This window comes from Thermobia domestica, chromosome 5 (assembly GCF_964235325.1).
Source record: "Thermobia domestica chromosome 5, izTheDome1.hap1.1, whole genome shotgun sequence".
Lineage (NCBI taxonomy): Eukaryota > Metazoa > Arthropoda > Insecta > Zygentoma > Lepismatidae > Thermobia > Thermobia domestica.
In genome coordinates, this window is record NC_137458.1 from 212,448,832 (window position 1) to 212,470,117 (window position 21,286).

Genomic DNA, 21,286 nt, shown 5'->3' on the forward strand with positions numbered 1-21,286 from the left:
TGATCAAGCCCCTGGTGTGATAACAACAATATTTCATGTCAAACTCCCCCCCCCTCCCCTTCATTACGAAATCCTGACTAAACGAACCAATATATGTTACCAGTAAAATAGTTTAGAATAATCGAACTCTGGTGTGATAACCACTGTACTTCATGTCTCGGACCCCCCCTATTACGAAATCCTGGCTACGTGCCTGATGTAATTTGCAGCAATTTGAATTTGCATTTTAATGTTTGCTTCAATCTTTCTCGTTACAGGTGGTACGAACATATAAGAGAAAGAGAAAGGTCAGATACCAATTAAAGTGCACATAGATGCAACACGAGCATACCACGAAAACAAGGGATCTTCAAGACAAGTGCAGCACAATATGAGGTTAATAGACAGTCACTGTACAGATTCTACAAGAAACAGTTTGTTGCAGGTAATTAGAACCTAGGACTCAGCTTAATTTGCATGGAGAAGAGATTCGACCGACTTAGATTTCATGGTAAAGGTCCTACGGGAAGTACTGCAGAAAATAATCCATCAGGTTGGATGACAGGAGACATGTTTGTGCAATTCATGGAGCATTTTGTCAAACATACAGGCAGTTCTCTTCAACATCGTGTCCTTTTGTTGTTTGATAACCATGAATCTCATATCTCAGTGCAGGTAATCAATTATGCCAAGAAAAATGGTGTTATTCTTCTGTCATCCCCACCTGACACGTCCCATAAGCTGCAACCCCTGGAAAGAGGAGTATATTCTTCATTTAAAAAGTTGGTTGCAAATGGAATGGATGCATGGATGGAAAACAATCCTGGGTGTGCATTTAGTATCTATGACATTCCGACTATTGTGAAAACGGCATTTCCTCTTAGTGTAAATCCATCTAATATTCCTAATGCATTCAGAATAACTGGTATATATCCCTTTAATAGAGAAATTTTTACAGATGATGAATTTTTGGAACCGTAGGTAACTGATCGTTACATTGAAGATGATGACAACATTATAAAGTTAGCACTAGGACGTATTTCGCTAACACATCACTCAAGTTCAACAGCATCCTCATCCTCAACTTTTCAGGTCATAATGAAGAACAAGGACCAACTAACATTACACAAGAAGTGAATTCAGAACTCCCAGATTTACCTGTGAAGAAACAAACCAGCCTTATCCAGCAACAAACCGTAAAGAATCTGAAACCTTATCGAATGTTGTCAATAGACCTTCTACAAGTAAAGAAAAACCAGAACTGTCGTCTATGCAAGTAATGCCTTAAGACGAAACGTCCAGAAATGACAGTAACCCTCATCATGTTAGCCCCAGCGCCCTTCGTCCGTTACCAAAAGCTATACCTAGGGAAACGAAACGAGGAAGGAAGAAGCGAGTGCCCGCTGTACTCACTGATACTCCAGTTAAAGAAGTATTAGAAGCAGATGCAGGAGCAAGACATGAAAAGTCTCTGAAGAAGGGTATAAGCTGTAATATTCTGAACAGCTCTATTAAAAAAGGGGGATATCAAAACGTGAAAGTAATAGTGACGATGATAGTGAAGATAAACTACTTTTGAGTTATGTTTAGCACAATTTATATTAAAATTACAATGGCGAAATCTGGCACATTTATTTCTGTCACAACTTACCCGATCAAAGTCCAACCTGCCCCAGCAAGGGGCATGTTATGACAAAACATTTGTGTTTGTTTTTTTCTATTGTATTGTTCTTATAATGAAAAATAATATGGAAGTAGTCTAATGTCCAAACTTTATTTTAAGACAAAATTTTCTGACATTTAATAACAGAAATCCTAGAAAAAATAAAGACTTGTTTTTGTCACAACAAACCCCGGTCTCATATAATATGGTTGGATTCGGCTCCCTAACTTCTGCTGGATCCTTTACATTTTTGGGCTGGCTTCGGGCCTGACTGCAGAAGTGGAGGAAAGCGATGAGAAAACTGTAGAAGTTTTACGAAGAATGGAAAAGAGCGCATGAACAATTGAAATATAGTTTCGTGTTATTTAAGAAGAACAAGAAGATATTGTAGTAAGTAATTATGGTTGAGACAAAAGAAATGAGACAGGAGAGGAGCTGATCAGTTTTTGCAAGAACTCACTTGTAATTGAGAACACTTGGTTCAACCAGCACAAAAGCAAACAGAACTAAATGTCGTTAAAACGAAGCACCACCAAACAAAGCATGATGATTCTCTGCTCGTTAGTAATCTGATTACTGCAAAGCAGTTTTCCACAGTAAATGTGTCTCAATATAAACAGGATCATGCATTTTCGTATCGTTAAATGAACAACGTTATTTTACAAAACAAGTCTAATAATCAGGATTTTGTATAGACATTTTGTCTTTTATTTTGAAAATTCTAAAAAGCCAAGTGCTCAGACTTTTGACAATGACCGTATATACAGGGTGTTCATTTATCATGTAGCCAAAATTCACTCTTAAAAAAAAAAAAAAAAACTCTATATGAACATAGGGACGCGTTGTTTCAAAGTTATAAGATGCCGAAATCGAGAAAATCGTAGCTTTGAGGTTGCCTAACGCGAAAACCATGTGAGATATCAAATGGAGTTAAAGAACTATTAGAGGAACTAGTACACTCTCTATCCAAATACCTATGTTTCAGAATTCGGTTGTACCGACACACATGATTTTAAAGAGAGAGGTGGGAGAGCGGAACCTATACCGAAGCTACCTCTATAAAATCATTTGCTTATGATGTGCTTATTCCGTAGAAAATACTAAAACTCGATTTAGGGACCGTTCAAAAATTTTATGGCCCCTGATCCAAAAAATAATTATAGGCCAAGATCGCCATTTTTTGATGCAATTTTTTTGATCATTCCTAAAATTCTTGGCGAAGATCGCAATTTTTTGATCCATTTTTGTTAGATCATTCCTAAGATTCTTGTTTTAATTAATAGTTTTGTTCCGAATTTCACACTTTCAACTTAAGTAATTCCTCAAATGGAGCACTTCTTCAATAAAGAAAGGGAATTTTCAAAGGGCCTGAACCAATTTTTCTATTATAGAAATAGTCTCCCTTTCCCCTTAGGAGCGGATTTTTCGAAAACGCTAGAACACGTATTTAAGATTTTATATGCCAAATTTCACATATCCAAATTATGCGAATCCGTACATTCGACACTTTATGAATAAATAGAGGGAAATTTCAATTGTATTAAAATCATCATATTTTTTCCCCTTAGGAGCAGAATTTTCAGAAACGGTGAGATACATATTTTCTTATATTTAATTAAAATTTTATGTACCGAATTCCAGATTTCCAACTTAAGCGAATTCTCACATGTGGCACTTTCTGATGAAACAAATGAAATTTGAATATTTTGAGAAATGTCCAAGTTCCCCATTGGAGAGGGGATTTCAAAAACGCTTAAAAATCTTTACCATTGTTTGAAGTGAAAAGTTTATATGCTGAATTTCATATGTCTAACTTCAGGGATTAGTGAGATACACTATTCTTCGAAAAAAAAAAAAAAAAAAAAAAACCTCTTTATGCCGCTTAGTACACATATTTTCAAAAATCCTTCCGTATCACTGGCTTTCATGTTTAAAGAAGTATTCTGTCCAATTTTCGCGTTTCTACCTACAGTATTATATGACCTGGGGAATGATGAGTCACTATGTATAATAGTATAGATCAGTCTTTCCCAATTGGTCTTAAGCGGTCCCTAGGGGTTCTGAGGGTCCATGGAACAAATTTAAGGAGTCCGTGGCATTATTTTCATCATATAATTTATAAAAGGTGTAAATAATACGATGATGCCCCTCTATGTATGTATTAGGCCTATATGTCGTATGCTTATAACACAAATAAAGATTTCTAATCTAATTGTTGTTACTACTATTACTACGCAGATACAAAAATTTAAAGATGTAGAGCCTTTCCTTTGCCTGGAAAACAAAAAAAGAGTTTGTCACTCTGACGTAATTGGTAAGCAATGGTATAGATTACCAGCAGCGTAGAGTTTCTAAATTGCAATCTCTTGGGATACCTTGCTATCTTTTCTAAAATGCCACCTTTTTAGAAACAGTCTAGAAAGGTAGAAAGAACAGACTCTGTCCCATCCCTGAGCGTGCGTATGTTTTGTAAGGATAAACGTAGCTTGAACGCTTTGTATGGAACGAGGGGGTGAGACTTCACCATTAGACCCAGGGTTGCCAACTTTTCTTTAAAAAAAATCGGGACGGGACAATCGGTGTCGGCGCCCCCTTTCCCCCCGGAAACGACTATACGTACGGCGAGTCGTTGAAAATAATGTAAATAATCAGCTGAATAACACGAACCTGAATGAATGCTGCACCTTATTTTCTATTTTCTTGCATAGAATATACTATCATAATCGCCTGGATTATCAACTCAAAACAATTAAGGACGAGCTACTACTTTCTCATGAGTGAAATTAAAATACAAATGTGTTAAATTGATTAAAATTAAAATACAAAAGTGTGCGTGTAAAAGAATGTTATTCCTTTGTATAATGGCCCAGTAAAATATTAATTAACTTTGAAAATCGATAAATCGGGACAATATGCGTCCCGACGAGTATCCAGTAGGGACACGGGACAAATAAGTCAGAAATCGGTACAGTCCCGACAGAATGGGGACGGTTGGCAACCCTGATTAAACTTATGTTCACATTTTTGAATTTTGTTCAAAAAGGGAGCTAAAGGAAGTGATCGAATTTCTAAAAAATCAAAAAGTTAACATGGTCAGGTCCTGTATGTATTCTTTCCGCCCCTCCCCACATCCAACACTGACTTTCTGTTTCCAAGTTTGGATTTTTTTTTTTTTTTTTTAATGTAACCGTTGTGTTACTGTTGTTGAGTACTGTAAGAATCAACCAGAACATCGCGGCCCTCGTATCGTAGGCCTATGGATTCCCTTCCTTTTCCCCACGTTCAACATCGATTTTTCCATGTTTCCGAGTTTGCAGTCGTTGAGCACTACAATAATCTATCGAAACATCGCAGGCCTTGTATTGATACCCTTTCCTTTACCATTGTATATGTTCTGGCTAGTTGCCATGGCGACTTGGCGCCCGGGACTTTTCGAGACTGTATATATTTTGTGTGTATATTAGCACCTCCCTTAATGAGTTTCAGGCTACACCGTTGCCCTTGCGTACCGATAATATACTTCGAACAACCAGAATACTTTTTACTGTTTTGTTTACATGTCCATATTTGTTTTCTTTTAATGTTGCTTCGAGCGAATTAAAATCACTTCATATTACGTTGATACACCTACTTACTACGCACTATATTTTATATTGCATGTTGCATAACATATCTGTTTTAAACGTTTCAATAGATTTTTATCTTGCTTGTTTAGAGAGAATGTTACGTTCTTGCAGTAGAACATTCTTTGTGGTCTGAACATAAACTTTCAACGTTTTGACCTTCATATTTAGACATCGACCTTGTGAAGGTCGAAAAAATATGTGCTTGACCAAATAGAAAGTCACTTACGATTTCTGGATCGCGAATAGAGGAAGAAAATAAAAACATGCGTGACAGAAGAAACCAGTCATGAAGAGAAGGTAAAGCGAAAATAGAGCAAGAGGGAGAGTAAGAAAAGAAGACGGGAAGCAGTTGTTGGAATGACGCAATAGTCTACGTGTACTGGTCGCCCAGACATGTGACTTGAGTGTTATCGATAATGCCACATTTTGTGCCAACTCGGAAGATAAACACAACGAGGAACGTGTTACAATCAGAAAAATGTTAATTGCTTTTCTAACGCAATTAGTTGGCAGGCTTGCTCGAATTATTTACAAGTATTTTTATATTGGCTTTGGCTACTAAGTGCACGGCGTATTTAACGAAGTATCCACACAACTTATTCCTACATTGTTTAGTCGTGTTTATTAATTAATTGCAGAACTCGAAGACATTTAAATATTGAAAACTTACGAGAAAACAATCATGATACCACATATGTAATGGAAACACTCACCAATTAAGTTATGAAAACTTTCAAAGATTGATTGTGTTTCTTTCTTTCTTCCTCTCTTTTCTTCTTCTTTTTTAATGTATGAGTATCGGTAATATATATACATCCCATAACAAAAAAAAAAAAAACCGAGACAGTCCCGATTTTGGGCCCGAGTGTCTCGCGTCCCCGTAATTTTTGTCGGGACAGGCAAATGTCCCGCATTTTAATCCCTTCCCTTTTCTACTATCAATAGCAGCTTATTCAAAAAGTGAAAAATAAAAAATCTCACATTGGCTGGGAATCCTGTATTTAGTGAATGACGGGATTTGCAATCTTGTTTAAAGTGCACGAGCTGAACTGTCGTTGATAATACATTAAAAGTAAATGTTCCAGTTTTGTATCAACAGAATGCCTAACCTGAGGTTTTCATCGAATTTGGAGGAGAAACCCGTTTCTGAAGGCAACGAAGCTGACTGTAAAATGTACTTTTTCCATTGCACCCGGTGCAAACTCGGACACTCTTCAACACCAAAAACAAGCAAATATAAGATAGTTTTGAGTGCTTTTACATTTACAAGCACAGGGAACATGAGTCACTTTTTTCCAGCAGGATATTAGATAAGTTAAAAAAGAATTATAAATAATCTTTTTGAGAGGCTAGGACACAGAATTATGTTTTGGTCTATTGGTTAACTAACTAACTAACTAACTCTATGGCCTATGGAACCCGGAGGTTCAGTGCCGCGTTCACAAAAGCTCTCCACTGACTTCTATCCTTAGCTAATTGCATCCAGTTTCTACTTTGTATTCCTATATCTGCGAGATCCATCTTAATATTGTCCTCCCATCTGCGCCTAGGTCTTCCTAATGGTCGTTTTCCTATGGGTCTACCAGTCAATACTTTGAAAGCGTTTCTACTTTCTTCCATTCTAGCTACATGACCTGCCCACCTAAGCCTCCTAGACTTGACGACCCTAACAATGTTGGGTAAACCGTACAAACTATGTAGTTCCTCGTTATGAAGCTTCCGCCATTCCCCATTCTCGTTCCTCTTGGGTCCAAATATTCTTCTCAGGATCCTGTTCTCAAATACTTTCAGTCTATGTTCTTCCCTCAGAGTAAGCGACCATGTTTCACAACCATATAGAACAACAGGCATGATTATCGTTTTATATATTTTAAGCTTCAAATTCCTCGACAGAATTCACGACGACAAGAGATTTTGAACCGAATAGTAACACGAATTCCCTGCTTTTAGTCGACATTTAATTCTTCGTGAATATGATTTTCGTCTGTTAATATTGATCCTAAATATTTGAAAGTATCCACTTTATCAAAAGCATTATTTAATATCTTAACGCCTCCACAATTTGCCGTATTACGGTCCCGACGCACTTCCATGTATTTAGTTTTCTCTGCATTTACTTCTAAACCCATGTCCCTGCAAGCGTTTAATAATATCTCTGCATTTATTTCTACTGTTCTCCTATCATCCCCTATTAAATTTACATCATCAGCATATGCCATAACCTGGTGAATGCCGTTCAACTCTAGGCCCTGGTTGCTATCTTTGATTTTCCTTATGGCGTATTCCAGCACAAAGTTAAATAATAATGGCGACAACGCATCTCCTTGTTTCAGGCCATTTTCGACGTGGAAACTCGTGGACAAAAATTTTCCTACCCGGACTTTACTTTGGGATTCACTTAAACATATCTTAATTAATCTAATTAGCTTTCTCGGTATTCCAAGTTCTGTAAGAACGTTGTATAATGTTTCTCTCCTAACGGAGTCGTAAGCCTTTCTAAAATCAATAAATAGTTGATGTACCGGGGTATTGTATTCCCACTTCTTTTCGAGTATTTGGCGAATGGTAAATATTTGGTCGATAGTTGATCGATTTCGTCTAAATCCGCACTGATAATTTCCAATAATTTCATCTGCGTATGGGGTCAATCTTGCTAACAGAATATTTGAAAGGATTTTATAGGATGTTGACAGAAGAGAAATGCCTCGATAATTATTACAGTCAGTTTTGTCGCCTTTCTTGTGAATTGGAACAATGATTGATTCTTTCCACTCTTGTGGCAATTCTTCCTTGTTCCAGATGTTAAGAAGGTCTATTGGTTAGAAATATGTAAATCTGGCGCTGACTATTACACACGACGCAAGGAGAAAAGTCACCTAAGTTTTCATCAGAATAAACTGACAAACGTAATTTTGGCAAAAAGAGCCATGTAAATAAACTTGGGTAAACGCGCGAACAATATTGAAAGTAAATTATATCACTGATTTGAATAAAACGAGGTTATTTGCATATTTTCTTATAAAACATTTTAATAAGACGCCAACTTGAGTTTTTAAGATTCTTTTGTAGTTGGATTGTAAATATCTTCATTCCGTACAATTAATTGCAGGGAATGAAGAGAGAAAAGTAGCTACACTTGAGGGAACTTTTGCCCTATTTTACTGCTGTTCATAACCGGAGCTACAGATCATTGGATTTTGTTGGAAAGTTTGGGTAGGGAGATCGAAGGTGTCCCGTATTCTCATGAAAAAAATATGGCAGGCTTAGCGATAGCTTGGAGTGGGTTGCAGCTGGGGGATTGGAAGAGAATAGGATGCCATTTTAAAGGAATACCATAACAGCTACCATGGAAATATTGGAGCGTTGGACAATGTGTTTTCTGTGCTCGTACTTCATTACGAAACGAAGTCAGTCTTTAAAGTGCAGCAATTGCTAAGATATTTCATTGTTACCAGGGGCGACCTTAGGTGGTCCGAGGCCCGATTGGGAATATTTTGCGGGGCCCCAGGCTTACACCTAACTTGCACTAAGGTCTGTAGAATATATATATATATATATATATATATATATATATATATATATATATATATATACAGGGTGTTTCAAAGCAACACCGACAACGTTTGGGAGGTGACTCCTGACACCAAAATGACAAAAAGTATAGACCAACCTGACTGCACAAGTGCTTCCTTTCGGAGTTATAGGCTGCTGAAAACATGAAAGAATGAACTTTAAGGAAAATACATGTTCATAAGGTGTTTGATGAACATAGACGATCGGAAGTTTAAGTCCAATTACTCGTATATTGAACAAAATTACTTATATTCACTAATTTCACTGTTCATATTTTCTGCGTTCAGAAAATTTTATTATACCGTGGGAAATTCGAGAGCAAAATGGGAATTTTTGTCTCTTGAAATGGGATTTTATAATGTTTCAGGTTGGCATCACTGAACCAGTATTGTTGATTTAAGTCAGCAGCTTCCATACGTTGTCAACAATCTGTCGTTCGCTACATGAGAGAGGGAAAAGGGGTACATGGTAACTCAGTGATAGTACCATAGGATTCTGAAACATATTTTTGGATAGTGCACATATTACTTTCTAAGTTAAATCTTGAGCCGACTACGGTAAGTACCCTAGTTTTGGAACTATGGACCTTTAATTAAATGGGACAGTTGAAAATGTTGATGAAAATAAGTACATTTTGTTGTGAGTTTAGTATCTCCATCACTCTTTAGTCGCATGATCTTAAATTGAACTTAATAAAACTAGATAAACTTTATTCTTCAGTCATTTCATAAGAAACGTTTTGGAAGTTGACGTTTCTCGTTTTACCTTCTTCCGTTAATTTTGTTCTTTCTACCATCTTTTTTTAAAAAACAGAATACAATTAATGTTGCTTGGCGCTCTTTCTTTGAGATTCACAAGTCATTGCATTAATCACTTTAACACTAACATGCATTTTATAGTAACAACATTTAACAATTAGCATTAATTTCACGTTTATTTGAAGACTCATTCATCTATTCGCCCATAGATAATTTTGTTGACGTCAATGGAATAGATATATGAAAAAGCCCATAAATCCTGACAATTTTTTCAAAAATTCCCTTTATCCCATTTCGAGAAATCATTGCCAAAAAATCCCACAATACGGGATTTTTCTAATGGTTGGCATGACTGTACTTGTTTTGTAACAAAAACAGAGAAAAGTCGTGTTAAGAAGATAGATATCTCAAGAAGTGTTGGTAACTTATTGTCCTAGATTTGTTTGAAACAAGTTAACATTCCACAGTATTGCCTCTTAGGCTAAAGGAGACGGATGATAAAAGAAATATGAAAAGAGTTGAGGGAATGAAAATATGCTAGACAATGGGTAGACTTGCCAGATTTCTGAACCTCCAAACCGGGACATTTTTAATGCCAATATTTCATCAAAAATTCTCATCGTGACTTCTCAATTAAACAAGACACATGTACACACCACATCAAAATAATTGCGACAGCTAGGCCACCCAATATACACGTTCTTATCCCCTCTCTCTCTCCTCCTTTCTTCTCTCCCATACTAAAATTAGCTAACAACATGAACGCAATTCTAGTTTCAAACTACACATGTATTAGTATCGATAAAATGAAATAACAAAACCGAGATGAAACAAGATTCATAAGTTAATTTAGGGACAAACTGAAACACACACAACGAAAAATTGAAACCAATGGATGTCTATTACACAGAGGTTCAGAAATGAGGAAGAGAGAGAAGGCGAGAGAAGAAGAAAAACAAAAGGGAGAACAGAAAAAATGTGGAATTTTAAGCGTAGTAAGAAAAGAACCTAACATTATAAAGTTCCGTTACCAGAAAATTCATTAAGTCTCTTTCATAAAGAATAGCATACTCAATTCCCAGTAGAACTGTAGATCTCACAGAAACATCTAAGATAATGTCAACAGTTTAACACAGGCTTTGTTTCCGCGTGGTTCGGTTGTAAATTCAGTAGTGTTCATTGGACGTACTGATGCAAACTACATTTTAATAAACCCAGTAGGTAGCGTAGATCATATCTTCCATTCCAGACTACAAATGCAAAAAGAAAGGAATAGAAAAAGAAAGAAAGAAAGATACAATTTAAATGAGTGCTATTTTACAGGTAAATTTTTATCAGAAACATCCTATATTAAAAGTCCAAACCGTATCATAGTGAAAAGTTACAAATGTTCAAATGGAAAATTGGATGTTCCTTATAGATGTAGCAGACCTTGCATGTTTCAAATTTCAACGTGAATATATCACATTGAATTAGAAGATGCAAACAAATTTGTGTCGAACTAGTATAAATAAAATCTTGTTTCCAAATAACCAAAGAGGTTGCCATTTTCTAGTCTTTTCCGAAGATTTATCTGTTCCGAACATCCAGCATCAGTTTCATCTCTTGCGAATATAACGTTGTAATTTGCACAGATAGAATGAACACGATAGAGCTCAAACGGATAATAGTGTCATTTGGATGATGTTGGTTAGCTTATGGACCACCACTGGGTCGAGGATTCAAACCCGTAGTGACCCGGTAATTTGACTGAGACTCGGTAACCCAGATGATAAGAAATATATTTTGCTTATTCCGTTGCGTTTAAACAGTATTTCTTTCAGAGATGACCAGGACTGGAGATGTTATGCCCAGAACACGAAAAACTCGACGCTAAAGCTGCCAGTTAATTACATTCTCCAGACCAGGTCTATCGGTCTCTTGCTCCGTTTTAATTTTGGAACATGCACACGCACATGAAGTGCGTGTGTACGTGAGAGAGAGGGGAGAGAAGCGAAAGATGCAACGACAGGATAGGGAAACGTTAAGAAAGAAAGAGAGAGAGGGGGACGAATATAAATATGAAACACACTTATCATTACAGTGTATGATGAAGAACGCACATACTGTTTACTCGAATTCTCGCCAGTGATGCTTTGTAAGTTCTCCAACAGAAGATAAATCTCTGTTTGCAGGCATTATTTTATGCGATAAAGTTATACTACCCGACAGGGAATCGAACCCAGATTTTCCGATTGGAAATCTGGTACTTTACCACTACACCACCGATTGCTTTACCTAAACTTTGTCCAACAAATACTGTAATATTTCTTTCTGAGAACGATAGCACGAAAAGTGTTTACTGCAGATCAATTAAGTGTTTAGAATATCCTGGTAAATCATTTGCCCTTTCCCAACCAACATTCGTAAGTCGTCTCTGTCATGATAAAGGTGTTTGCTTCCACATTCTTAAGCATTGCATGTCTATAGTGAGAAATCGATTCTTCACTATCACTTTGTAAAAAATGCAACTTTGGCATGAACAGGATTCGAGCCTATGCTAGACAGCTGTGGTAGTCGAAACTTCATTACGTTATCGCTACACTATCATGCCACCTGAAACTAGAAGCCAAACATTACTTACTTTAGCTTTGATCATTGGAACGATCAAGCTTCTTCCTGTAAGGTTATTTGCACTTAAGTGCACAACGAAATTCATTTATTCGACGACCTAGAGAGAAATTAGTGCCCACTAATAATGGGAACCACATTCAATCCAGGAAAAAATACAGAAATAAAAACATATTATGCAGTAATTTCGCAGTGCAAATTCAAAAGTACGCGAATAATAATAATAATAATAATAATAATAATAATAATAATAATAATAATAATAATAATAATAATAATAATAATAATAATAATAATAATAATAATAATCTATATTATAAAATTGAAAGTGACTTTGACTTATAGTCTCTTGAACCACCCGACCGATTTCGATCAAATATTCAACATTGATAATGTTCGAACCTGGAAGTATTTTTATCTATTCGTTTTGATGGTGTTACTTAAGGAAGAGGGAGGATGGAAAAATATAAAAAATAAAGAAAACTTAATAAGTCTTGAATCAAACGACCAATCTGGATGAAATTTTCCACATAGATTACATTTGTGCATGGAATGCTTTTAATAATTTCACTTTGATGGTGGAATATAGGGAAGGGGCAGGATACACAAAAACCAAAGAAAATAAAAATAAAAGTGACTATGTTAATGAGTTAATAAGTCTTGAACTACCGGACAGATCTGCATCAAATTTTCAACATGGATGAGGTTCGAGCCACAAAATAATTATCACACTACACACTGTGTTACTTTCTTCGTGTTGGTGCAACACCGCCACAAGTAACACTCAATACTTTTTTCCACACTATCGACCCTGACATGTCAAATCTACACTGAAAATACTAACACAGATCCGAATTTAACACCGCTCAACACCGGTTGTGTGTTAAAGATGTAACACATCCCATGTATTAAACGCCAACGCAGCGAAGTATGTGTTAACACCGCATAGTGGTAGTCACGCTGGAACCACTGCCCTGTGTTAAAATTGAGTTCAATTAACACAACCATTTTTTACTGTGTAATCTCAGTCTCGCTACCATCTTACGAGAAGATTCTTACCGTTCAACAGATCCCCGAAACTATAAGACATCACATATAGCCATGAAATTTTGTACAGTTTGCGGCACAGAAAATGTTCAAAAAGTTTAAGTCCAATTACTAACAAAGTCTTGCGCCTTGTGCTTATGTATTCAGAAACGTAAGATTCAGATTTCAATCGATTACTTACTCCTGGTATTCAATCGAACAATCCTCCCCTTACCTCCTTGTCTAAAGCAGACTGTGTGACGTAATATAGTCTTTCCATTCAGATGGAAAAAAACAGGAACCATATTTACAAGCCTTATAGCTCTCAAACCATCTTTTTCATTCGTTTGTTCTGAAATGTCTTTGTAGACCCTGAATATTAAAAAATTGTCACAAAATGTTCCCTTTATACGCATTCTTTTCCTTCTTCAAAGACTACAGATCACACTAAACTAGGAAGATGCTCCTTGTGAAATCTATGGAAATTGTTAATTACGACAGTAGGTTTGTGCTTCCCAAAGTCTGTAATGGGGGCGCTGAGCTCTAAATACTACTGAGAAAAATGAGTGCTATTCATTGATGAATTTCATTTTGTTTCCCAATAATTGGAAGCAAATGTTCCAAGGCGTCAGTTGGGCAGGACAGGAGGGTGCTTTTAGGAACAAACCTGTAGAATTACGATAGGACATTGCTAGAGAGCTTACATTTGGTTTCAAGAGTCGAAGGTTTGATCCCATGCCATGTGCATTCATAGTGGACGATATTGAGAGAGAGAGAGTTTCAAATATGGAGACACAGAGGGATGATTTATATATGCATATTTACAATTGGAGAAAAAATGTTCGGACAGTATCCATATTATGATGAAATTTATGATTTTGTGAAACAGAAGAAGGATTTCCCGAATTGAGAGGATCACATTAGGCAGTTGTCGAATTAAAGTGGAGAACTCTTTTTAGAGCATCAGATGATTGCTAAGGAAGAGAATATCTTAAGATCAGCGGACTTAAGAATTTAAAAATTTTCAACTTACGAGACGGGTTTCGAACCACTAACCTATTACCTATCAAACTATGATTTTATCCATTCAGCCATGGAGAAAAGTATGCAATCTTTCATATACTTGTCCTTTAGCTACGTTGAGAAACTAAAAGAATGGAATATTCGAAAAGTTGACTCGGTGGAGGCAGTAAAAGTTTGTTGCTACTGTGTTTATTGAGTTATATTTGATAGAACGGTCTGATAAAGTAGTGCCAAATACTCAGACATAAATCACCTTTTGCGAAGCTTTAGTGTAAAATGAAACAAGTCATCGCGAACATGTTAGAATTTTGAAAAGATCAAGTAAAAAAAGAAAGAAAGAAAGAAAAAGAAGAGAAAGAAAGAAATACAAATGCGCATAAGAGTATCAATTGGACGCGAGTGTCATTGTCAACCGGCATAACGTATGGGCTGGAGGATCTAAAAATCCCATGTATACAGAGAACATGTCTGCGATGACCCAAAATTGAACGTTTGATGTAGTCTAATGAAGAACAGAATTATCGGTCCGTTTTCTTCAATGAAGATACAGCCTTGTGTACTTGGATGCGTTATGGAGTAATTCGTGTACCTCAGGTAACTGCTCTTCTAACACCATGAGGCTTCTCCACACTGGGTCTGGATGTATACGGGTCCCCCAATTCGACATTTCGCACACCCGGTGGAAGATCGTTACAAGTCAAAATTACACATTTATGGGAACATGACTTTTAAAGTTTGTTATTTTATCAAAATCGCTCCCTGGAATACTGATATTTCTGCCATCTAGGGGTTAATTTCTTTAGTTACGTTCATATGCAAATATTACCAGGTAGAGCTCGTTTCTCTTTCTTTATTCTCTTTTGAGCGTTGATAACTCAAAATTTTCGGTTTTGAGTTGTAACAGTCTCCCACCGGGTGTGCGATTTCTTTCCTAAAGGATGGACGAAATGGATCTATATTGGAGTTCCTACGATCACCAGACCTTATTCCGCTGGACTTCTTTCTTCCTGGGATTTCGTCAAGAATCGGGTGTTTGATACTCCCGTAAATAATATCTCACAGTTACGAACCCGAATCCGTGATACGATTGCAACAATAACAAAGAATATGTTAGAGAATACAGACTGGAGTTGAATACAGACTGGATATTGTCCCTGCTACCAATAGAGCATGCGTGAAGGTACTTATGTATTTAGTGTAGAAAATAAAATATGAGTTTCTCTTGAAATCTCTGCGATTTCTCTCTCCTATCATTCATAAATCATTTTCATGATTAATTGAAATTAGTGGAGGACACGGTGGCTCAGTGGTAGAGCGCTTTCCTCTAGTGCTTGGGGTCATTGGTTCGATCCCCAGCGAAGTAAGTTTGTGGTGAACAACATCGTGTTCGTGGATTTTCTTGGGGTACTCCCTTTCCTTCCTACTTTCTCATTCCACCAGTTTTTCCATTATCATTCACTTGTATAATAATCGTCTCCCTTAGCCTAACAGACATAAACGTGGACGTTAAACTCAAAGGTTTCATTTCATTTCAATTGAACGGAACACCCTGTAATTCTCCATACAAATCAATGAGCTAAAAAGCAAACATGGCGTATGTGTACAGTCAGAAATAATATTAAGTGTAGGTTGGAGGTATAAGAAATGATAGCTCCAACCTACAGTATACTTAATATTGTTTCTGACTGTACAATAACGATATACTTTTTTTTTTTTTTTTTGTTAAGGATCTCTCAACACTGTTCTCAAACTGATCTAGTTCTTGAAGACAGGAAATGCTATGAAAGGGATATTTCTGCAAGGAACGCAAACAGTCACAATGCAATGATGTAACTCACACTTCCGTCGCCGTCGTGAAAAGCAACAACAGTTAAGTGTTTACTGAAGTAGACTTTATGGCATAAACATATGTTCTTTTGTTTGGGCTTAGTAAACAAAAGAATATTTTCCTCTCCTCGGTGATGTAGATACTGTACATATGCAAAACCCTGGAAAATAAAGCAAATATTTCAGTTTAATACGCATATGGCATTGGCTTGAACAAGGTAAAAATATTCAAACAGAAAACATTTTAAAAATAATTAAAATCCATTATTTCAAACCTGGTTGAAAGTGAAAACTCTCAGCCTTTTTAAGAAATTACGCAATTGCCAACATTTAGACAGATACACAAGAAGTGAAAATGATTTCCTTAAAATCATCATAATCATTTGGTGAAGTAATTTTTTGGTAGTTTTATTTTTTTCAAATGCAATTTTTGATTCACTCAAAATTCTTCAGTTTTACTTTCCAGCGTTATGCAGAGAATAAATGAAATGCTAGAATGAAGAAACTGTGAGGAAACGAGAGAATTCAAGGAAAACCACACTCATGGTATTTGTTCAACACAAAGTCCACTAGGTGCGAGCTGGGATTCAACCAAGGATCCCACCCTTTTTAAAAGTTAACTGATTAACCGAACATTCCTCAGTAACTTTATTTCTCTTATTACCACTATTTTACCTAATAGCACTATTTTTTCTACTCCAGTTTTTACTTCACACGAACACACAAATGTCGAAGACAGTTAAAATTCCGCCAGGAATCGAAGTCGGGATCACGTGCATCAAAGACACACACGACAGCCATTTGACCAGCCGCAGAGAGCTACTACTGAACCATCGTGGTGCAGTTGATTAATTCAAATAAACACAGAACGGAAGCACCAACATTTCGTCCAAAGTCTTAAGAAGTAACCAACATGTCCAACATTGCAGATTACTGATTAATGCGATTTCGATCAATAGTTGCATTGTTTACCTCAAATGGATGGAGGATAGGCAGGCGGCTTAGTAGTACAGCACTTACCTCTGGTGCGAAGGATTCCTTGCTTGGTCCCAGGCCAGCTGATCTTGTGGTGGATAAAGTCGTGCCTTGGGCCTTCTCGGAGTTCTCTCAATTCCTTCCACATTCTTCTTCCACAAAATATTTCATAACCATTCACTTCCATTAATTATCCGTCTCCCATAGCCTAGAAGGTATAATCGTGCCATATTAAACTATAATTTCATTTAATAATAATAATAATAATATAATAATAATAATAATAATAATAATAATAATAATAATAATAATAATAATAATAATAATAATAATAATAATGCTCTCATGGTCCAATTATTAGCACACACTTCCTTCGATGTACAGTCTTTAATAATAAAATACAGTCTAATAATATAGCTATTTTATGTGACATCTGTAGTGGCCCAGTGGTCAAGGGATTCTTGGCTTAATCTGAGACCATCTGAATTCGTGGTAGTCAACATCGAGTTTTTTCTCGGAGTTTTCCTGTTTCCTCTCATATTCTCATTCTACACATTATTTCATAATCATTAATCACCCGTCTCCGTTAATGATTTTACTTCTTTTTCGGCTTTCCGGAATAAGATCTAAGTAGTTAATTTACTTACGAGGGAAGGGTGTGATGTCATTCAGAGATAATAGCACAAAATTTGATGTATGAATAGGTAATGGGAATAGCAAAGTACATGTGGAAGCATTCGTTTCGCAAGCGTTCAGAATCAGAAATAATGGACCCTATAGTTCTGGAGAAGTATGACCTGTCAATCAGATATTGATGGGACGGAGCCTTTGCTCGCTGTTGCGGCCAATTCAGAAGAAGTTAAACAAAGTAGAATGAAAACAGAAAAGACTAGCTGAATAGAAAGTGCGCCAATGTCCGCCCTAAGTCCCATCAATATCTGATTGACAGGCCATACTTCTCCAAAACTATAGGGTCCATTATTTCTGATTCCGAACGCCTGCCAAACGAATGCATCCACACGTTCTTTTCTATTTCCATTACCTACTCATACTACAAATTTGGTGCAATTATCTCTGAATGACATCACATTCTTCCCTCGTAAGTAAGTGTTTCCAAATATACAAACCAATATACAACATTTATTGTAGTACATGACGTGTTTTACCAGTACCTTAATAGAACACTCATTATGGACTAATTGGTATTCGTGCAAGATTTAAGTGAGAGGATTTAAGTGAAAAAAATACTACTGGCGTTAGTATTTTTATTGTCAGACTTAGATTCTTTATACTCTAGAAATCAGAATGCTGTATATAGAAACGATCTTAATGGTCGTACAGGAAGGAGCTACAGCTTCCGAGACGAGATCTCGAGGTAAAGAAATGGATTACGGTACCTCACGGATTTAGGATTAGGCTACCTCACGGATTTAGGATTACCTCACGGAAGATTAATTATATTTGCTTATTCTTGCTATTGGTTAGATTTCGTACCAAATACAAGAGAAAATTATGGAGCGTTTTTTTATGTATATAGGAACGTTAGCTATTTATTTCAAAGCCTATTTAGTATATGATCTGCCCAAAGGCGCATCCACGGAGATGGTCCGGAACTTCTCTCATCCTAGAAAAAGCTTTGTAACTCAGCATACATTTGTACACTTTGTCAATAATACTATACTTGTTTAATAGGTAAATGAATGAACATAAATGTAGCATGAAAATTTATCTTATGCTTCAGCTGTGCTTTTTCTCTTATGAAAACAATTTAGTTCTATCACTTTTTTGAAAATATAGATGGAAGTATTTTACAATTATTTATTGTCTTTTTGGGTGAAGTTCAATAATACACAGACTTAGTGGCTTGTAGTATTGGACTCAGACCCGTATTTATATATTGTGCGCCTCTGTGCTGTAAATAATTTGCCGGTCCTCGCACAAATTTATGTCTCAAAGAAGAAAACAAGCCGTAATTTTGCAAACATACTATCTCTTGTTGAGTAGCAGTTTAAGTATCTATTATAAGACACAAAAGTTACAACATGATTTTAAATGGCCTAATTCACTCACTATCAATGTTGAGTATCATGTGGTGTTCTGCCCACAGGTAGGTGGCCATTGGTGGACATCACTGTGAGACACCAATGATTATTGGTGATAAGTGATAAGAAAAATAATTGTTTACAATATTCACCGTCAGTAATGGTTTAATAGCACCTATGTTAATAATACAATAAGCTGTCTGTCTGTCTATCTGTTTGTAGCGTTTTTCAACTCGAGAACCATAATAGATAGAAACATGAAATTTTAATATGTTTTAAAGCTCTCAGAGAAATGATCTGTTCGAGGTATCTAGGTCACACCTGAGCTGAAATATGGGGATCCAAAGTCCTCATAAGAATAACATGGGGCATTTTTAAAATAACAGAAAACGACTAATATTAAATTTGAATAGTTTTTGGGGTCGCTGAGATGAACAGTGACAGTTTTAATGCAATTCAACCTCAAGGTCATACTCCACTCCCCAGGGAGGGGGTGAGATTTTAAAAGTAATCGAAAACGACAGATATTACTGTTGAATTCATAGTTTTCGAGGTCGCTGAGTTTAACGTTATCAGTTTTCATGTTGTTCAAGTTCATCCTCACCTCCCTGGGGGGCGGAGAGGATGACTTTCAAAAAATAATCAGATAAGCTAGCTAATTAGTAGCAACTGTAATTAGAGCGAATTAAACACATTAATATATATTCTCGCGCTTGCGTTGGACTCTGTGGATTACTAGTTTTAGATATTGCTTTATTATGAGTATGGCGAAATTTTGCCGCCTCGTAAATTCTGCCGCCCTGTGCTCTAGCACAGAATAGCACTTACCTAAATACGGGCCTGATAGGACCCCTCCCAACAAAAATTTCTGGGTGCGCACCTACATCTATCCTGTACATCTTTCCAAGCTAGACACTTTTCTAAACTTTTAAAAACTCATTTTTCGCCATAGAATTCCTATGTTAATTAGGTTAGTTGACAAAATCATCATACAAAATAGTAATACTTAATCATACATCAGGAAAAATATCCTTAAAACATAGCATAATCCAATACTTGTCCCAATGATTCTGATATTTAGTTTCTTCATAAAATTGGCAAATTAAAGTGTGACTCTCTACTTCTCACACTTAATATTTAAGTACCCATTCGCAATAGATGTATGTATATCTGTATAATAAAGCCCCAATTATCCAGTTTTTACGTACTGCTAATTCTAAGAATGAGGTTATCAACCACATTCTGAAATTTTAAAATGGAAACACTCTTGTATTTAGAATGTACTGTCTTTTTTACCCGGCTCATTCTATGCTAGTCTGAAAGCATATAATAGACAGAGAAATAAGAATTAAAATCATCGTATGGCTAGATTTAACCATTTAAATATTTCAATTTGATGTACACAAAATACTAGCATAATAAAAAATGCGGATGAAAGTTTTTCCTTTCAGAATGCGGATATGTTTGCATAAATACTGACGTATGGTAATTTTACCTCATACTAAATCTATCTTTTCTCTCCAAATTTTCAGTTTTGCATATGCGAGCTTAGATTTGAATCTCAAAAGCAGAAGCTGTCCACCATATCAATATCCCTGCCGCACTAATTTAGTAGTACTCCATTTAGCAAAGTTAGGAATATGACCAAGAGTACAGCTTATGGAAAAAAAGAAAAACAGCCAAGATAAGCAATACATTATTTAAAGGTTTAAGGGCAAGTTAAAACCCGGAACCCCTTTGCGTATGCTACTACTATTGAACTACTTACACTTAAATCTTTTCTCTTCCTATATTACGGTATTTAAAGGTTAGAAAACTCAAAATGAAATAAAAATAGATAAATGAGAAGGATTGGCATTGATAATTTATTTTATCCTTGGAGTCACACGAATCTAGAACGGAACCTTGCATGGTGTATGTGGAATATTGTTTCTTATCATTTCTTCCTTTCTAGGGAGGTTAGTGTGTCGGTAAAAGATAGATTTCAGCTTAGGTAGCTCGAACTATATACGAGACTTTATATACACTGAATTTTTTTTTTTTTTTTTGTAATTTAATTGCCAAATTTCAATGTAAAATCATTTACCCTTCATTTTATAAGTTGATATATATTTGCTTGGATTAAATTACAAAATTTGCTGTTTTTTTAAATAAATTTACAGTAAAATTATAAGAAAACATGAT

General features: G+C 36.0%; 1 protein-coding gene across 1 annotated transcript; it reads left to right on the top strand.

The window, feature by feature from the left end:
• The first annotated feature begins 456 nt into the window (after positions 1 to 456).
• Positions 457 to 960, top strand: LOC145685382 (uncharacterized). Its single transcript, XM_081757775.1, has one exon. It carries the CDS (start codon positions 457 to 459, stop codon positions 958 to 960), a length of 504 nt encoding a protein of 167 aa, XP_081613901.1.
• Positions 961 to 21,286: the final 20,326 nt, after the last annotated feature.

Coding starts and splice junctions, on each gene's coding strand:
- LOC145685382 (XM_081757775.1), top strand. CDS start 457: ATGGAGAAGAGATTCGACCGACTTAGATTTCATGGTAAAGGTCCTACG.